The sequence below is a fragment of the Heptranchias perlo genome, chromosome 8 (genome assembly GCF_035084215.1).
Source record: "Heptranchias perlo isolate sHepPer1 chromosome 8, sHepPer1.hap1, whole genome shotgun sequence".
NCBI classification, from domain to species: domain Eukaryota; kingdom Metazoa; phylum Chordata; class Chondrichthyes; order Hexanchiformes; family Hexanchidae; genus Heptranchias; species Heptranchias perlo.
The window spans coordinates 38183128-38204072 of NC_090332.1; the positions used below are offsets into that span (position 1 = coordinate 38183128).

The 20945-nt window shown below is 41.9% G+C and overlaps 1 protein-coding gene across 10 annotated transcripts in view; it reads right to left on the reverse strand.

The window, feature by feature from the left end:
- nrxn1a (neurexin 1a) overlaps positions 1-20945 on the reverse strand; it is a 1536646-nt gene that overhangs the window by 1249846 nt on the left and 265855 nt on the right. For 6 of the 10 annotated variants that reach the window (XM_067988977.1, XM_067988975.1, XM_067988980.1 and 3 more), the window contains one exon: positions 16496-16525. The exons of the other annotated variants lie outside the window; for them this stretch is intronic. In XM_067988977.1, the coding sequence (XP_067845078.1) occupies positions 16496-16525 (30 nt within the window). The remainder of the gene's footprint in view (positions 1-16495; positions 16526-20945) is intronic. 10 annotated transcript variants of the gene reach the window in all.

The window sequence follows — 20945 nt, forward strand, 5'->3', positions numbered from 1 at the left end:
AATGGGTCAACTCTATTCAGGATACAATTGAGGCCTTCATGCTCCATTAGTTACAGTTAATTTATTTCTGCAATAAAAATATACATGCACCAAAGCAGCATGGTGTGCTTACCCTCTGAAAGTCTACATTTGCTAAAATTTTTTGTCGTTGGGATGTCGGTGATGTTAGAAAGGTCACATTTACTGTGCCTCCCTAGTTGCCCTGAGAAGGTGGTGGCAGACCTTCTCCTACGATTGATGCTCTGGTGGTCAGAATATCATTACTGGAACATTCCCTGGATGAGCATAATTCGAACATACCTGTGAGCAAGGGTGGCTCTTACACATGCAAGGATATTGCCTGATAAAACAAAACCTTAGCAATAATACAAAATCCACAGGATACATTGGAGTGAAATTTACAGTTGAGCAAATCAGTTGTCAAGTCTACCTGAAGCAGAAATCAGATGTCTAGATGACTCTGGTGGTGTCTTATATTAGCTAGTGAAGACGTGCAAAACCTTTGCTGTGTTCTGCACTTTACAGAATCTGACAATAAGGAGTTTACAAATATGAATGGTCAATGAGTGAATATATGCAATATAAACAGAGGACAAGGAGTTTTAACAGTATGCTCCAGAACGAGTAGTTGTGACACTGGTTACAGACTTGCACAAACATAATTAAACACGAGTTTAGATTTAAACATTTTGGGCCCGATATTACCAGGGCGGTGGGTTCGCGGCGGGGGGGGCGATTGGGCGAGTGGGTAACACGCTCGGTGAAATCAGTCTGCCCCGCACGCAATCGCAGGCTAATTGGATCCACTTACCTCTTGTTCCGAGTTCCCCACTGCTGAGCTGTGCGGCGGGCGGACTGCGCATGCGCAGTAAGGTCTGTCAACTGGAGGAGCTCTATTTAAAGGGGCAGTCCTCCACTGACTGATGCTGCAACAAATAGGAAAAATTACAGCATGGAGCAGCCCAGGGGGAAGGCTGCTCCAGGTATCATTGGATGGGGTGAGGAGGAGGGGGAGGACAGAGATCTTCCCCCCAGCGGGCTGGAGGAAGCGGCCTGCCTCTGCCACCAAGAAGGCCTGGCTCGAGGTGGCAGAGGAGGTCACCTGCACCACCAACGTATCGCCCACCTGCAGACAGTGCAGGAGGCACTGCAATGACCTAAGTAGGTCAGCCAAAGTGAGTACACTTACTCATTCCCCTACACTCTTTCTGCCACATCACTGCCACCCCCCCCCCCCCCACATCTCCTTCTGCACTGCCAACACTACTCTGTCACATCACCCCTCACACCCACTCAAACCTCATCCTCATCTTACCTGCACTTACTCACCTCGCCAGTACTCATCCCGCCACTACCACTCAACCCAATCCTCATACAATCTCATGGCTCTATCTCATACTCACCCTCTCATGCATCTCTTTCACAGTCAGCCTCACTCAACCTGCCACTACCTGTGCTGCAGCCACAGGGCATGCATCACATATGTGCAGTAGGCAGCGTAAGGCAAACGTGTTGTGAGCACGAAGGGGATGCACAAGGGTGTTTGAGGGTTCGTCATGGTTTTTACTTATATTTAATTTCTGACCAACTCACAACACATATTATATTGGCACCACTACTGCCACGTCTTTGCGAATCTTGTCTAGTTTGTGCAATAATGCCCTTTCCTGAGGATCACAATGAAGACCCACACCTGATGCCACCCATTGTGTCTCTGCAAAGTGGGTGTAGGTGTATTTGCAGGGCTCTTTTGTGCAGAAGACTGAAAGATGTTGGCGATGTCCCCGGTGGCACCCTGGAAGAATGCGGAGGAGAAGTTGTTGAGGGCAGTGGTGACTTTGACAGCAACAGGTAAGAAGATGGTGCTCGGGCCAGCCAGGAGCAGCTCGACATGAAGGAGGCTGCAGATGTCCACGACTACATGTCGAGTGACTCTGAGCCTCTGTGTGCACTGCTGCTCAGAGAGGTCCAGGAAGCTGAGCCTCGGTCTGTGGACCCTGTGGCGAGGGTAATGCCCTCTGCGACACATCTCTCTCTGCGGTTGCCCTCCCTCCTGCTGTGCAGGTGGATGTGTCACAGCACTGTGTTGTGGAGCTCCACATGTCAGAGGTGGACGGCGTGGCCGGCGAGGCTGGTGATGCTGTTCGCCCTCCGAGGAGGTCATGACTGCAGCTACAGCGGGCCCCATCCAGAAGATGTACATCTGAGAGGGTCCGCAAGGTAGGTACATGTGTCTGGACACCGGGGTAAGTGTGCAATTTGGTGAATTTTCTTGTCAGGAGGAGGGTGGTGGAGGCCAAACTTTGTCCAAAGTGACAGAGTGGCCTCCTGCAATGAGTGAGGGTCTCCCCCCCCACCACATGTCAAATGGACCTTTGCAGCTGCCACAGGCTGATGGCTGCAACACGTCCATTTGAACTGAGATTGTTTCCCCCAGTACGGGAAACAGTCCCAGTTGTTTGTAAAATCCCAACCCTCCTAAAATATCTCGTTAATCAAGTCTGTAAATGACCTGAAATACCAAAATAAATACCTTAAGTGGCACCCCGCCGGCTTTAATTGCCGGTGGGAGTCCCACATGCGGGGGCTGCGCGCGCATGTCAGCGCGTCAGTGGGAAACCCGGAAGTGGGCGGGTTGGAGCCGGGCTCCCAACCCGCCCCGGGAATCCCTGATTTTAGTGACCCCCCCGCCAGGAACGCACCCGATCGCGGGTGCTAAAATCGAGCCCTTTGTTTTTGAAAAGCTGTATATTTTTGTTAATGCACCAACACTATTTACCTTGAAGGCTTGCCTGCCATGATCCATATCTATGTTGTCTTGGTGGATGTTCTGGCCGGATTCTTTTCCCAAAGACGATTGAAAATCCTCCAAAGTGCCTTTCTCTCCTTAACTGAAAAATAGCCCTAATTTTAACCTAACCCACCCAGTGGGAACAGGGAGGGTTCGGGTCAGACTGCCATTTTACATCCCGCCCGATATTAAGCTCCAGTGATGTCATTTGCTACTCATCGAAATTCATTCATTCATTTCCCAGTGTGAGTATTCTTAGAAAGAAGATGCTGGAGAATGTTTAGGGCTTTCAAGCTGTGATCCAGAATAGTTTGGCACCTCCAGGAGAGGAGGGAGATAATTGGATGGGGTGAGAGAATCTGATGCCAATAACAGAATATAAACATAAAAGAACATTTTATCTTCATGTATGTTAGAATGAATATACTTTAGACTTTTTCTGTGAGAAATATTCTATCAGACCATAAATTTGTTCAACTTGAAACCCTTACTGACTCTCAAAGTTGCTTACGAGTACTTGACAATTGAATTTCAGTTAATTTTGTTAAATTAAAAAAATACATGGTTTATATGAATATTGATAAATAACCACTTATGATAGATAGTTCTGATTTTACTTCTATTATGTTGACACTTTCAACTGTACATATGTTTCAAATGACACTTATGGAATTAACAAAATGTTAACTAAACATAATGAATAAAGCTGCATTTACTTTAAATATACTGTAAAACAAACACTAAGCGTAACTCCGTATTTAGCCTTCACCTTCACCATATGAAAGTAGGATGGCCATTTGTCAGTCATGGAAATTAATTAATTGAGTCCTCAGTGTGATAAAATAGAAAATAGGGCAGTTTCTATAAGAGGCAGGGGAATCTGACCCGTTGGTTTATCACCCAAGCAGTGAGGTCAACAATGACCTCCTGTTTCTCCAATATGTGATCTTCACAGCCTGGCCGGTAAATTAAGATTGTCAAACATTTTTTCCATTTGTATAAACTTCGAGTTTTGCACACTATTCAGCTGGATTAATAAAGCCCTCATCATTTATATCAGTTAAGCAGCCTGTTTGTGGTTTCAAAAGTATGAAAGCAACAATATTATACTATGTAATAATAGGCTGAATTTCTGCTTTTTCCACTAATTTAGTTTGAGTTTCTAAAAATAAATCAGGCAAAGCCGTTTTCTTGACAATCATTACATTTCACAAAAAATAGCATTATTAATAATTTCTTAGCATAAGAAGAAAATATCTTCCAAGTTAGGTAGGTCATGCCTGACAAACCTGATTGAATTTTTTGAAGAGGTGACTAAAGTAGTGGACAGGGGAATGTCAATGGATGTTATTTATATGGACTTCCAGAAGGCATCTGATAAGGTCCCACATAAGAGACTGTTAGCTAAATTAGAAGCCCATGGAATCGAGGGAAAAGTACGGACTTGGTTAGGAAGTTGGCTGAGCGAAAGGCGACAGAGAGTAGGGATAATGGGTAGGTACTCACATTGGCAGGATGTGACTAGTGGAGTCCCGTAGGGATCTGTCTTGGGGCCTCAATTATTCACAATATTTATTAATGACTTAGATGAAGACATAGAAAGTCTCATATCTAAGTTTGCCGATGACACAAAGATTGGTGGCATTGTAAGCAGTATAGATGAAAACATAAAATTACAAAGGGATATTGATAGATTAGGTGAATGGGCAAAATTGTGGCAAATGGAATTCAATGTAGACAAATGTGAGGTCATCCACTTTGGATCTAAAAACGATAGAACAGGGTACTTTCTAAATGGTAAAAAGTTAAAAACTGTGGATGTCCAAAGGGACTTAGGGGTTCAGGTACATAGATCATTGAAGTGTCATGAACAGGTTAACTGCTTAACTGTGCGTGAACATCTATCCAATAGTGATCATAACATGATCGAGTTCAATGTCGTGTTTGAAAGGGAAAAAAGTGAATCAGCTGCTAAGATTCGAGACTTGGGCAAGGCCGACTTCAATGGGATGCGACAGAGACTGTCCACAGTAAACTGGGCAAATCTGTTAATGGGTAAAACGACTGATGATCAGTGGGAAATGTTTAAAGAAACATTTAACATGATACAGAATCGGTTTATACCCCTGAGGGGCAAGAACTCTACTTGCCAAAAAAAACAGCCATGGACAACTAAAGAGGTAAGGGACAGTATAAGATGTAAGGAAAGGGCATACAAAAAGGCAAAAAATGGCACAGATCCTGGCGAATGGGAAAGAAACAAAGATCAACAAAGGGTCACAAAACGGATAGTAAGGGCTACAAAAAGAGAGTATGAAAAGAAACTTGCAAGGGATATCAAAACCAATACGAAGAACTTTTATAGTTATATTAGGAAAAAGAGGGTGGTCAGGAGCAGTGTTGGCCCCTTAAAAACTGAAAGTGGGGATATTGTCATTGACAATGGGGAAATGGCGGACATGTTGAACAATTACTTTGCGTCAGTATTTACAGTCGAAAAAGAGGATAGCATGCCGGAAATCCCAAGAAAACTTATATTGAATCGACAGGGATTAGATAAAATTAATATAAGTAAAGCAACAGTGATGAAGAAAATAATAGCATTAAAGAGTGACAAATCCCCAGGACCAGATAGTTTCCATCCCAGGGTTTTAAAGGAAGTAAGTGAGCACATTGCGGATGCCCTAACTATAATCTTTCCAAGTTCTCTAGATTCAGGAACTGTCCCTCTGGATTGGAAAATTGCACATATCATTTCGCTTTTTAAGAAGAGAGAGGGAAACCGGGGAATTATAGACCAGTTAGCCTAACATCTATTGTGGGGAAAATGCTGGAGTCTATAATTAAGGATAGGGTGACTGAACACCTCGAGAATTTTCAGTTAATCAGAGAGAGCCAGCATGGATTTGTGAAAGGTAGTTCGTGCCTGACAAACCTGATTGAATTTTTTGAAGAGGTGACTAAAGTAGTGGACAGGGGAATGTCAATGGATGTTATTTATATGGACTTTCAGAAGGCATTTGATAAGGTCCCACATAAGAGACTGTTAGCTAAGATAGAAGCCCATGGAATCGAGGGAAAAGTACGGACTTGGTTAGGAAGTTGGCTGAGCGAAAGGCGACAGAGAGTAGGGATAACGGGAAGGTACTCACATTGGCAGGATGTGACTAGTGGAGTCCCGCAGGGATCTGTCTTGGGGCCTCAATTATTCACAATATTTATTAACGACTTAGATGAAGGCATAGAAAGTCTCATATCTAAGTTTGCCGGTGACACAAAGATTGGTGGCATTGTAAGCAGTGTAGATGAAAACATAAAATTACGAAGCGATATTGATAGATTAGGTGAATGGGCAAAGCTGTGGCAAATGGAATTCAATGTCGACAAATGTGAGGTCATCCGCTTTGGATCAAAGAAGGATAGAACAGGGTACTTTCTAAATGGTAAAAAGTTAAAAACAGTGGATGTCCAAAGGGACTTAAGGGTTCAGGTACATAGATCATTGAAGTATCATGAACAGGTGCAGAAAATAATCAACAAGGCAAATGGAATGTTGGCCTTCATATCTAGAGGACTAGAGTACAAGGGGGCAGAAGTTATGCTGCAGCTATAAAAAACCCGGGTTGGACCGCACCTGGAGTACTGTGAGCAGTTCTGGGCACCGCACCTTCGGAAGCACATACTGGCCTTGGAGGGAGTGCAGCGTAGGTTTACTAGAATGATACCCGGACTTCAAGGGTTAAGTTACGAGGAGAGATTACACAAATTGGGGTTGTATTCTCTAGAGTTTCGAAGGTTAAGGGGTGATCTGATCGAAGTTTATAAGATATTAAGGGGAACAGATAGGGTGGATAGAGTGAAACTATTTCCGCTGGTTGGGGATTTTAGGAGTGGGGGCACAGTCTAAATATTAGAGCCAGACCTTTCAGGAGCGAGATTATAAAACATTTCTACACACAAAGGGTTGTAGAAGTTTGGAACTCTCTTCCACAAATGGCAATTGATACTAGCTCAATTGCTAAATTTAAATCTGAGATAGATAGCTTTTTGGCAACGAAAGGTAGTAAGGGATATGGGCCAAAGGCGAGTATATGGAGTTAGATCACAGATCAGCCATGATCTTATCAAATGGCGGAACAGGCACGAGGGGCTGAATGGCCTACTCCTGTTCCTATGTTCCTATGTAAGTTAACAGTCCTTGTATGGTTCCTGGTATCTTTTTACCCAATATTTTTATATATCTTTTTTGAAATCTCCGAGCAAAATGATCCCCATTTTTTTTTAAAAACCAATGGAAGAGTGGTTTTCCAGAAGGAAAAATTGCCTTTCATCTGGTTTCTAATGTTCCAGCAGTTTTAATAGACGATCTAATCAAGTATAACTGTAGAAATATACAGAAAAAGAGATCTTGTTTTCATCCACATCATCCTTGGACTAAAGTTAAAAAATAACAATTTTGTATGACTTTTTTTCCATAGTATAAGTTGCTATCTTTCACCCAAGAATAACATTCATAAAATCATAGAATCTTGCAGTACAGAAGGAGGCCATTTGACCCATTGTGCCTGTGCTGGTTCTTTGAAAGAGCTGTCCAATTTAGTCCCACACCACAGCTTTTTCCCCCATGACCCTGCAAATTAATCCTCTTCAAGTACATGTCCAGTTGCCTTTTGAAAATTCCTATGGCACCTGATTCCACCACCCTTTCAGGTAGTGCATTCCAGATCTTAACAACCCTCTGTGTGAAAAAAATTCTCCTAATTTCCCCTCTAGTTCTTTTGTGAATTATTTTAAATCTACAGACCCACTTGCCAGAGGAAAAAGGTTCTCCCTACTTGCTCTATCAAAACCCCTCATAATTTTGAATACCTCTATTAGGTCTCCTCTTAACCTTCTCTGCTATAAGGAGAACAAACCCAGCTTCTCCAATTTCTCCACATAACTGAAGTCCCTCATCCCTGGTATCATCTGGCAAACCTTCTCTGTACCCTCTCCAAGGCCTTCACATCCTTCCTAAAGTGTGGTGCCCAGAATTGGCCACAATACTCCAGCTGACGCCTATCGAGTGATTTGTAAAGGTTTAGCATGACTTCCTTGTTTTAGTATTCAATGCCCCTATTTACAATGCCAAGCATCCCATACACTTTCTTAACTACATCATCAACCTGCCCTACCATCTTCAAAGATTTGTGAATATGCACCCCCAGGTCCCTCTGCTCTTGCACCCCCCTCAAAATGGTACCATTTAGATTGTACTGTCTCTCCATGTTGTTTCTCCCAAAGTGCATCACTTCATACTTTTCCACATTAAATTGCATCTGTCATTTGTCTGCCCATTTCACCAATCTGTCTATGTCCTCCTGAAGTTTGCTACTATCCTGCTCACTATTTACTATGTTGCCAAGTTTTGTATCATCCGCAAACTTCAAAACTGAACTCCCTATTCCCAAGTCCAGTAACAAGAAAAGCAATGGTCCTAATACCAACCCCTGGGGGACCCACTGCCTACTTCCCTTCAGTAAGAAAAACATCCGTTCACCACTACTCTCTGCCTCCTATCCCTTAGCCAATAACATATCCAAGTTACCACCGTTCCTTTAATACCATGTGCTTCCATTTTCTGAATAAGTCTGTTCTTGATACTTTATGAAATGCCTTTTGAAAGTCCATATATACATCTACTGCACTACCATCATCAACCCTCTCTGTTACTTCATCAAAGAACTCAATCAGGTTAGTCAGACACGATTTGTCTTTAACAAATCCATGCTGGCTGTCCCCTTATTAACCCATGCTTCTCCAAGTGAGAATTAATTTTGTCCTTTACATTGGTCTCTAGTAATTTTCCCACCGCTGATGTTGGACTGATCGGTCTGTAGTTACCAGGTTTATCCCACTCCCCTTTTCTGAATAGGAGTGTAACATTTGCAATCCTCCAGTCCGCTGACACCACTCCCATATCCAATAAAGATTAAAAGATTGTGGTCAGTGCCTCTGCTATCGCCATCCTAGCTTCCCTCAGCAACCTAGGATGCATCCCATCTAGACTGGGTGACTTGTTAACTTTCTGTGATGCCAACCTATTTAGCACCTCCTTTCTATCTATTTTTATCCTTTCTAATATCTCTTCTTCCCCCTCCTCTACTGCAACATTAACTTCATCCTCTTCTTTCGTGAAGTCAGGTGCAAAGTCGTCATTCAGTGCCTCATCATGCCCTCAACTACCACAAGATGATTTCCTTCTTTGTCCCTAATCAGCCCCACCATTCCTTTAACTATCCTTTTACTTTTTATATGTTTATAAAAGATTTTTGGTTTCCCTTTTATGTAACCGGCTAATCTTTTCTCATACTTTCTCTTTGCCCTTTTATCCTTTTCAATTTCCCCCTGCACTCTCTGTATTCTGCCTGGCTGTCAACTATATTCTGTACCTGAAACATATGAGATTCTGAGGAGGCTTGACAGGATAGATTCTGAGAGGTTGTTTCCCCTGGCTGGAGAGTCTGGAACTAGGGGGCATAGTTGCAGGATAAAAGGTTGGTCATTTAAGACTGAGATGAGGGGAATTTCTTCACTAAGAGGGTTGTGAATCTTTGGAATTCTCTACCCCTGAGGGCTGTGGATGCTGACTCGTTGAGTCTATTCAAGGCTGAGATAGACAGATTTTTGGACTCCAGGGGAATCAAGGGATATGGGGATCGGGCAGGAAAGTGGAGTTGAGGTCAAAGATCAACCATGATCTGATTGAATGGCGGAGCAGGCTCAAGCGGCCGTAGGGCCTACTCCTGCTTCTATTTCTTTTATGCTTATGTTCTGACATTTGTCATAAACCTCATTTTTCTGTTATATTTTAACCTTTATTTCCTTTGTCATCCAGGGAGCTCTAGCTTTGGATGCCCCATCATTCCTCCTTTTAGGAATATGTAAACAATTTTACAACACCAAGTTATAGTCCAGCAATTTTATTTTAAATTCACAAGCTTTCGGAGGCTTCCTCCTTCCTCAGGTAAATTTAGGAATATGCTTAGTTTGTACCTGAACTATCTCCACCTCGAAAACCTGCCATTGCTCATTTAGTTTTCCTGGCCAATCTTTGTTTCCAGTCCACCTGTGCTAGATTCCTTCTCAATCAGTGAAACTGGATCTCTTTGAGTCGGGCATTTTCACCGCAGATTTTTCTTTGTCCCTTTCCATAACTACTTTAAACCTGTGAAGAATTACTTCACAGAAATATTGAAAAGCACTACAAAATATTACAAAGGGTGTTGGTCTTATTTCTGAAACTCTAAAAAACAGCTGCGCTTGCACTTACGGTCTTAATTATTTTATAGTCATCTTAAGCACCTCACGTTACAATTGCGTCAGAATCCTTTCATTCTACAAAAAAATTAAACCACCTGCTATAAAACACAACTGTTTTGCCATATGTCACATCGTTCTGCCAAGCATCACCAATTTGTGTGTTACAAATTTCATTACTATATAGCTCACAACAACACTTATTAATATTCCTACAAAAAAATGAAGGTCTATTACAGACAATCATGTGTATTTCTCATTTAATGAGAGGATCTCAGCTCCCACTTTTTAAGCTGACAGTTTGAAGGATTTTACCCACTGTACAGTCAACTGCATTTAGATATGTTCAAAGAATGCAGCAAGTCATGCAGCTTTGTACGCACTAAGAAACCGCTAACCACGGGATCAGGTTGCCTAGAAACAACCTGATTATTACCGGCCACAGTGGGTTAGGAAGAAATTTTCACCTGTTCCTTCAGGACCATTTGTCAAGGCTCATTAAAATGACATGGAGGAAAATGCACACATTAGTGCAGCTTCTGACAATAAACAGCACTGGCCTTTTAAACTGAATGTGAAACACTTAGCAAACAAAACACAATCATTTTGGTACTTTATAAATCTTTGTATTTTCTAGGATGAAAAAAAATCATTATTACATTACTACACCTCAGGCATGTTCCAAGAAAAGGGAAATACTAATAGCATTCCCTGAAAATCATATGAAAGCTGTGACAGCTGTCATCCTGTAAATGCCAAGGGCAGAAAGACCATCTAATAATGTGTATCTGTATTCCACTGTAGTTCTGCTTTAGCTGGTACTTCCATTTAAAGCATGACTTTCAATCAGATATGACCATTAATATCTGCTTTGAAATGAACACCAGTTTGTTTCATTTCACTCTGACAGCGGAAAAGATTTATCTCTGCATCTCAGGATAACAAAAACACAACAGCAGTGACATTGTTAGGAAAACAAATGCACTAAATAAATTTGCTTCACTGGTGTCTTCCAGAAACATATTACACTACAGCAAAAATGGTTATGCATAAGTGGAAACGGGATTTTAAAAAACCAAACGGATATAGGTGAATGAATCTACTTAATGAAAAATGTCAGGAAACAAAAACAGACATTATTAAGCCCAAGGGAAAAATCAACTCCCATGTTGAAAAACTCTTTTGAATTTACATAAGGAGCGTCCTGTACTCATTTCACTTTTGAAGACTTATGTCAATCTAGCTGGAAATTTTGAATAAATTAAGCAGCTTAATTTCTCTTCATTGCATTCGTTTCAAAATACGTTCCTCACAACTGTAAAAATCAACCGCGTTATCTTTATAAATAGCAGTTTTTCCTGACCAAAGAAGATTGATCCCTACTGTGTACCGTCTGTGCATATCTGTGATTGTACTGCTCACAGTACAAACAACACCTCTTGTATTTTTTCCCAAATTCTGCTATTACAATGATATTAAGTGACCAGATAAAGAAACATTATTAACACCGTCAGAACTGTTGTTACAGAAAGGCCTTTTTTGTGTATTCTTGTTTGTTATTATTGATGCCAATGCAGGGGAATGGTACTCTTTGCCATCTTGGGCACTTACAACCTAACATTCCCAAGCTTGTTAATCTTAGCAAAAAAAACTGTTGAGCAAAGGGGGGTGGATTGTCAAGGGGAAGTGTTATCTGTGTTAGGTGCTGCACTGGGAATATCTAACATTCAACAAAAGGAATTTTTAAAAATTGAAAAAGGAGTATAACATCAATTTAACATCTAAAGGTGGTAAAATAGTAATCCCCTACAGTATTCAACTGTTGAACAATCAAATTGAAAAGTGTGCATTTTATTCCAGGTCAGACATGATTAGCAAAGTATCATGATTGTGAGAGATGTGTATAATACTGATACACCAGAGAGACTTGCCAGGAACTTACAGTGACATCTCAGGAGTCAGCCACTTTGTTTGTTTGACTTTAATTAACTTTATTTTCTTCACGAGAATGGCAGACTGCAAGATATATTAAAAGTCAATTCATTTTCATAAGAACAAAGAAAAAGCTTGAAACACATCACTGGTCCATCAAGTTCTCAAAAGAGAAATATCAGGTTAATGTTTTGGGTGTAGACCCTTCATCAGAACACTAACCTGTCTTTTTCTTTACAAATGCCGATGGAACTGCTGTGTATTTCAAGCATTTGCGCTTTTCTTTCCACTGTCGGAGTATTGGAGGTACACATGTTTAATATGTTTGGCTGCTGTATTTGCTAGTCGTATGTTGATAACCTCTCTGTGTTGGTTGTGAATGTTCGCTATTTCAACTGGTGGACCTGCATCAATGTTAGCGATCTTTGTTGCTGAGGTCACAGTGAGCTCAGTACTTTCAGAGGTGGGATCTGCTGCCACTTTTGCTGGGCTATGTGATGGCACAAACTGCTACTGAGATGAGTGCCACCTGGCATGCCACCAGTGGATGGCATCTTCCCATAATACCCACTGATTTTTGTGAACTGAGAATAGAAGGAATTTATGAGGTTTCAGAATCCTTCATCATGATTTCCTGTACCTATTCTCGAAGCAAGTTGAAGCACTCTGAAATACTATCCCCAAAGCTTTCACAGCAGCATGGGTAACCTATGGCTGACATAAACGAGATCTCCCACGCAGAGCAAATGGTTTTGCTAACTGTACAGTGACAGTGCGTAGTGCAGACAACTGGTGGTCCATGACATTGCTCGTGTGGGAGAGATCCAAGTGTTGTGCTCCTGTTCCACTCAGACCACTTTCCAATGTTGTGTTCAATTTGGGCTGCTGCTGCCTCTATTAGTAAGCAGGCCCACTTAGGTCTGTATCACCATACAACCCAGTGGGTCTACTAAACATGCTGGAAAGCCACTCCAAGCCAATTGACCTGCAATAGTCTCACCCATTGCTATTCCTTCCTCACCAGTGTTTACTGTCTTGCCCTGTTCTTTTTCTTCAACATAACTAATTATTTCTCCCATAGTGTGTGTATCTGTGCCAATGTTTGCTTCAAGAGGGGATGGTGGTTAAGCATTTGGCTGCTACAGCTCGTGGCCCATTGGATTTCCTTGTTCTGTGAAGAGAACAGATTATAAATTATGAGTAAATAAGCACACTTTTCTCTTTGCACATTGTTGTATCATTGCATGCACTTATATTTAATCAATGTGCATGGACATGTTGACGTAACATACTGTGCATATATTGTTAATATGGTACATACCACTATCTCTGGCTTCTCCTCCAATCCTCACAATTTTAATGCTTTGTAAAATATATCACAAGATCAAATCAATTATTGTGTCATCATTGGGAATCTGTTCTTTAACGACTGGGGTTCCGACAGCTGTTGCACGCTGTACCTTTTTGATGGGTGCCGGTTTAACCTTTAAAGAGATGATTGAGACATGGTTATTTGGCCTATGGAACTTCCCTCCTGCAATGTATTCTCTTTCCTATTATAGCATCTATAATGTAATTTTCATAATCTTGCTGATTTTCACCATTTTACTTGTTTCATTCTTGTTAACATTCTTCTGCATCAGCATAGCATTCTTTTTGTTTCACGTCCATCTATGCCTTGTGCTCCCACTTTACAGTAACATGCATGCCTTACCTCCGTGCTCCAGACCAACTGACAAGTGCTCCTTGTGGCCGTGACATCACTAATCTCATCTGCAACATACTGTCATGCTTCTGGCCTTTTTTGCATCTAGAGTGCTCTCCTTTCCCCACAATCACTCCAGTATTGTGCTTTCCAGACCTCAAAAAGACTCCACTCGAAGTTGACTTTTCTCCATTTGTATTCAGGCATTTTCCCAACAATTGCATGATCCACATCTGGATATTAAGATTTTGAACACTGAAGTGGTTTACCAACAGCATTAAAGGATCCTATTCCAGGTGCATTGCTGCTAATTTTTTGCTGCTGCTAATGAATTCAGACAAATGACATGTTTGATACCCACTTATTGCTTAGTTTATTAGAGGTTAGTTAATTTTGGGGGGAAAATCATCCATTTTCTCCCATTTTAGAGAAAATAAGAATGTTGACTCCTTAGTGTCAGTGCTGAGCATTTTCACTGTTTACATCATTTCTCCAGGGGTTCTACTGAAGTTACAATACGACAACCTCCGAGGAAATTTAGGGTCAATATGTTCAGACACAGTGTAACTCTCTCTACTCTGCCTCAGCAATATGCCTTAGACTTAACCTGAAAAGGGCACAATCCTACTTTCAGTTACTAGTAGGAATTGTTCCACTTTCCTCATCATTTTTTACGGCGTCTCTGAGTGAGATTGCTAACGTGGATCAAATGATGGCCACAAGTAACTGAGTTGAGACAGCTCATTTCAAATAGAAACTTTGCGGATTGCAGAGTGAGAAAACCTTCATACCATCAAACCAAAATGGATCTGAACTCAAACTGCCGAGGTGAAGAGACATGGGCGGAGTTTTAAACTTCACCGCCAGGTAGTAACCTGGCGAATCAGATTGCACCCTCTTTATAGAACCTGCCTGATTTTCATTCATTGATTTCAGTTATTAGGCGGGTGATCTGCTTCATCAGGTACCCACCCAGGCAGCAAAGGTGAAAATTATCCCCAATAGATCAAATTTTCCTCTGCCTCACTCCCAAACAAGACCCAAAACATGGGTGCAATGCAGTGAATAATTTGATGTCAAAGTTTTGCTTCCATTCTGCACCTGAATAACACTGCACTTGAAATTCCTCAATGGCATTTCTAGGAGGGTGAGGGTGAGTTTTAACCAACCCTGCCTGGTGGGAACAGGGTGGGGGGGCCTTAAAGAATGGATCATTCAGCCTTACAGTAAGGTTTCCGTTGGAATCCTGCTGGTCACCATTTTAACTGCTCACTGCAGTTAGGTGACTGAGGCGCCCTCCGGAAGTCCCATTAATTTATGCAAGTTGAAGTCTCATTACATCAATGGGACCCTGATTGGATTTTAACTCGGACCCAAGCGGAGGAACTGCCGTGGTTTTCCCGCCAGGTGAAAGCAGGAGTGCTCCTCCGGGCTCTACAGGGAAAGTCACGGCCTCCCCTAACTGGTGGCATGCAGATGAGAACCGGGAGCTAAAACGCCCTGCATCTGAAATCTGGGCTTGAGAGTGCATTTTGCACTCACCCTCTCACCCGCCTGTAACCTGCTGGGAGTTAAAAATCGAACCCCTGGTGTCTGCACCTGACTCAGCCTGAAGAGGGTGCAGAAAAGTAAATTTAATGCAAATGAATGTCAGAGCGCTTTGCACCCAGATTTCCTCTAATAGCACCTGATGCAGATCAGGGACAAACTGCCCCGTAATACCCTGGCACTACTGGTTCCAGAGCTGCTGTTTAGGTGCTATCAGGCTTAAGGAACATCCATTTAAAGAATAATTTTTGATTTTTTGAATAGAAAAAATTGGTTTTGCTGCTTGAATACTAGTTGCAGATTGTGGTTAGTATTTTACACTTAGTAATGAAGGCCACATTCAGTATTGTGCCCCATTACATTTGCAATATCGCTAATTTGGAGGCAAATGACATAAAACAACCACATGTCCCTTTGACAGCTGCTTAAGTCTTTCACCAAACCCCCACCTGAGCTACCAACAACTGTTTTCCTACCACAGAGTAGATGTTACTTGCACAGCAATAGTCAGCTGATCAGCTGTTACAAGATCCTTGATTATTTTTTAAGTATATTTTTCTGCAGACCCAACATTCTGCTGTTGTATAATACAAAAAGTTAGTGAATTATTCTCTTATAATTGTGCATTTTTAAATGAATAGAAATTATTCTGCTGTACTATTACACACCATTCACAACAGCCCAGTATAATTCTATTATGAAGCGCCATTCACATCACTGGGCGTTTAAAAGGGTATATTCCATACAAAGAAGCTCGTGTAACTTGCAGCAAGCATGCATCAAGACTGCAGCAAACATAGTACAGTGAGTGACTAATAAGCTTGCAGCGAGCTTAAAGCTCTGACTGCCACATTTCCCACAATCACTATTAAATCAGAAAAAAATATATTAACCATAATGTCACTAAACATTCAAAACAAAATGGCTCAAATCATATTTTCAGGATCATTTGCAACAACGCTTTGTTTACTTTCTCCCAAACTGAAATTCCCACAGAGCCCTTCCCCCTCCCTCCCATTGAAACATTTAGAAGGCATGAATGATGCAACTTTAAATAAATAGCTACTTTCAGTCCTCAACATGCAATGCAATGATTACATGATTGTCAGCCTTGAATGTAAGAAGCAAATAAATAAAAGCAATTTACTTGTCAGAGAAACAATACTGTACTATTAATAAATTCCAAACAAAAGGAAGAAAATCTGAAACAGACAACTTACCAGTCCTGTAGATGTTGCTAGAGATAACTCCTTGGGAATGAAGAAAATCTTAACTAGTTAATCTTTGCTGAATTCTTAGTGTCTTGTAACAATATCATACTCAGAAGCAAACAATTGCTTTAAAAGAGAAGGGAATTGAAAGAGTACTATGAATGTTAAGTACTTAACTCCGAAGGTAGTCCTCGGATTTATTTTCCTATCAAGGTTTAATAGAAGTTTCTAAAATTATGACGGGTTTTGTTAGGGTGAGCAGGAAAAGACTATGATGATAAAAGACTCAGTGATGAATTAAATTAAAGTTGTTACCAAGAGTGAAGAAAGAGCTTGGAAGAAATTTCTTTATGCAGAGAATTGTTGCAGCGTGGAATATTTTACCACAGGAAGGAGTCGAGATACGTACAATTGTATCTTTTAAGGGAAAAAAATGGATTAAATATTTGAACCAGAGAAATACACAGGGCTATGAGGAGAGAGGCGAAAGCAGAGTAGTGGGATTAGTTTTGGCCTGCTCTAGCAAAGTCAGCACAGGCACAATGGGCCAAATACCCTCCTGCTGCACTGTAAACTTCTGTGTTTTTATAGATGAGTACTTAATATTCATAGTTTTAACTTTTGAGTTTCCTTTTCTTTTACATGCAATTCAGTGATTATTTCATTTTAACGCTCTGCAGCTTTCAATTTTTCTGCAAGTAATATACCTGTGTCCATAAAGCAGAAACTAAATGCTTATAACATTCTCAAATTTGTATCAAATTCTCAACCATTGTTCCCAGAGTTAATTTCTTGCAATTTCCATGTCATACTTTATTATTTTGACACAAAATGCAACAATATCATATACATATATCAATAGATATATAATTTATCCCAGTTTCCAAATCCAGTGTGGCAGATTTTATTTTGTTGCTTCCCCATAATTAACTGCATTTCAGGAATTTTTTATAAGCAAAAAAAAGTGTTCAATAGAGTTTTGAAAAAATTAACTGTGTTCAGAGAAATGACACATGCAGACCTCTCCCAGTAACACTCATGAGTAAGATCATTTTCCGAGCATTGTTGAGATATAATTATGCAATAAAGGCCATCTTCTACTCTTATCCATTGCTGTTATCTCCTTTATGTATAACTCTTGAAAAACAAAGGAGAACAGAGTCTTTCTTCAGCAGAAATTGGCACCAAAAAGCTGGCGGGCGTGGGGAAACACAACCCGCGTAAGTGCCGACATGCATCTGCCTGCGGCAGCGACTGTTACTCCCACTAAGATTTACAGGGTCGAGTGGGGGGGTCAAGAGAAGCAGGTCTTCGGCACATTCCGCTTGGGGGAGAAAGCTACCCCATGCATTTCTGAGGCCACTGTTCTGCCAGTGAAACTTTCTTTGGACTTGACCAGCAAAGTTCAGGAAGTGAACTAGTGCTAATTTTATTCTGCTTAAATGGGACAAGATAGTGAATAAGAAATTTCAATGGTTCAATAATATGATTATCCTATGTTCTTTTTCTAAAAAATACTTTTATATTTAAAAAGAAAGTCAAGGCCATGCAATGCAGAACAAATAAAGGAAAAGCAAGCTACGTCAACAAATCCCAAAAGCTAAATAAAGCTGTAATTGCAGAAAATCCAGGCCTAGAAATTCGATCGCGCTGGAAAACGGGCGCAAAGGGGGGCAGGCATGCAGTGCACGCAGCTCTTGGTGTTGTCCCAGGCAGCACTTAATATTCGTGATGCAAGCTTATTATAATGAGTTAAGTGCACAGCCAGCACTATCCACGCTATTCATTGGCTGCACACCTGTTTGGGGGGGCTGGAAATCGCCACTTAAAGGCAGTCAGCACCACTTAAAGAGCAGGCAGAAGGAAGGAAACACTTCTGAACAGAGAAATGGCTGCTAGAACTGGAGATCGTGCACCCAGGTTCTCAGAAGTAGCATTGAAGGTGCTGGTCCAGGCGGTGGACAGGAGGATGGAGACCTTGTGTTCCCCAAGGGACAGAAGGCACTCCAGACAACACCCCTGCCACTGGTAAGAAGACATTGCAGAGGAGGACAATGCTCGGAGCTTAGCTCCCAGGACATGGCTGCAATGCTGTAAGAAGTTCAATGATTTGACCAGAGCTGTCAAGATAACAATACTGCTCTCTCACTCTCTGATCACACCACTACCACCTCCAGGCTCACTATTCACAACACTCACAACAATACCCTCTCCCACTTCCCTTCACTTTTCCACAATCACTGTACCACATTTCACTACAGCTCCTTCTCCTCATACTTACACTCTCATCACTATTACAACCCTAACTTCTGCACACCTCCCAACTCATATCTTACACACTGCAAACCAACTATTTGACCATGACAAGCACATTCATCTGACAAGACTGTAACTAACACATCCCCGGGGGGGGGACGGAGATCGCGCGGGGGGGACGGAGATCGCGAAGGGGACGGAGATCGCGGGGGGGACGGAGATCGCGGGGGGGACGGAGATCGCGGGGTGAGGGGACGACGAAGGAGATCATGGGGTGTGGGATGACGACAGAGATCGTGGAGGGGTGGGACGATGACGGAAATCGCGGGGGGGGGGGGGGCGGGAGGATGACGGAGATCGCGGGGGGGACGGAGATCGTGGGGGGGGTGATGGAGATCGCAAGGGTGGGATGGAGATCGTTGGGGGTGACGGAGATTGTGGCAGGGGGTGGGGGCGGTTGTCGCTGCAGGTAGGCTTGTTGAGCCTTGGTTAAGCACTCCTGCTCCTCTGGCCCCACAAGCTGTTCCATTAAGGCACTTACCCAATTCTAAAGGTAATCAAGAGGAATATAGAAATTGTAGGCAGGAGGTGAAAAGGGAGATTAGAAGGGTGTAAAGGGAACAAGAAAAAAGACCAGCATATAATATGAAAGGAAATTGCAAATGCTATTATAAGCATATAAAAAAACGATTAGTTAAAGTGAAGTTAGGATCACTCAGGGAGGAGGAAGGGAGTCTAATTGTGTAAAGCACTGATATTAAATAAATATACTGCATTGGAGTTTACAAATGATGGTGGGAATAGGAACATAGGTGCACAACAGAAGTATTTGAGACAATGGACAGCTCTAACTGTAAAAAAGGAATTGGTTCTGAAAAAATTAGCAGACATATGGATAAATTCAGGTGTATAGTATTAAAAGAAATGTAGCAGCATGGATAGAAAATTGGTTGATGGACAAGAGAAAAAGATTTTGCGTAAATTGGTGCAGCACAGACTGGAGAAGGGTTAGAACATAAGAACATGAGAAGTAGGAGCAGGAGTAGGCCAATCGGCCCCTCAAGCCTGCTCCGCCATTCAATAAGATCATGGCTGATCTGATCCTAACCTCAAATCTAAATTCATGTCCAATTTCCTGCCCGCTCCCCGTAACCCCTAATTCCCTTTACTTCTAGGAAACTGTCTATTTCTGTTTTAAATTTATTTAATGATGTAGCTTCCACAGCTTCCTGGGGCAGCATATTCCACAGACCTACTACCCTCTGAGTGAAGAAGTTTCTTCTCATCTCAGTTTTGAAAGAGCAGCCCCTTATTCTAAGATTATGCCCCCTCGTTCTAGTTTCACCCATCCTTGGGAACATCCTCACCGCATCCACCCGATCAAGCCCCTTCACAATCTTATATGTTTCAATAAGATCGCCTCTCATTCTTCTGAACTCCAATGAGTAGAGTCCCAATCTACTCAACCTCTCCTCATATGTCCGCCCCCTCATCCCCGGGATTAACCGAGTGAACCTTCTTTGTACTGCCTCGAAAGCAAGTATGTCTTTTCTTAAGTATGGACACCAAAACTGAATGCAGTATTCCAGGTGCGGTCTCACCAATACCTTATATAACTGCAGCAATACCTCCCTGTTTTTATAGTCTATCCCCCTAGCAATAAAAGCCAACATTCCGTTGGCCTTCTTGATCACCTGCTGCACCTGCATACTAACCTTTTGATTTTATTGCACGAGGACCCCCAGATCCCTTTGTACTGCAGTACTTTCCAGTTTCTCGCCATTAAGATAATAACTTGCTCTCTGATTTTTCCTGCCAAAGTGCATAACCTCACATTTTCCAATATTGTATTGCATCTGCCAAATCGCCGCCCACTCACCCAGCCTGTCTATATCCCCCTGTAGGTTTTTTATGTCCTCCTCACTCTCTACTTTCCCTCCCATCTTTGTATCATCTGCAAACTTTGATATGTTATACTCGGTCCCCTCCTCCAAATCGTTAATATAGATTGTAAAGAGTTGGGGACCCAGCACCGACCCCTGCGGAACACCACTGACTACTGGTTGCCAGTCCAAGAATGAACCATTTATCCCAACTCTCTGCTTCCTGTTAGATAACCAATCCTCCACCCATGCCAGAATATTACCCCCAATCCAGTGATTCTTTATCTTGAGCAATAATCTTTTATGTGGCACCTTGTCGA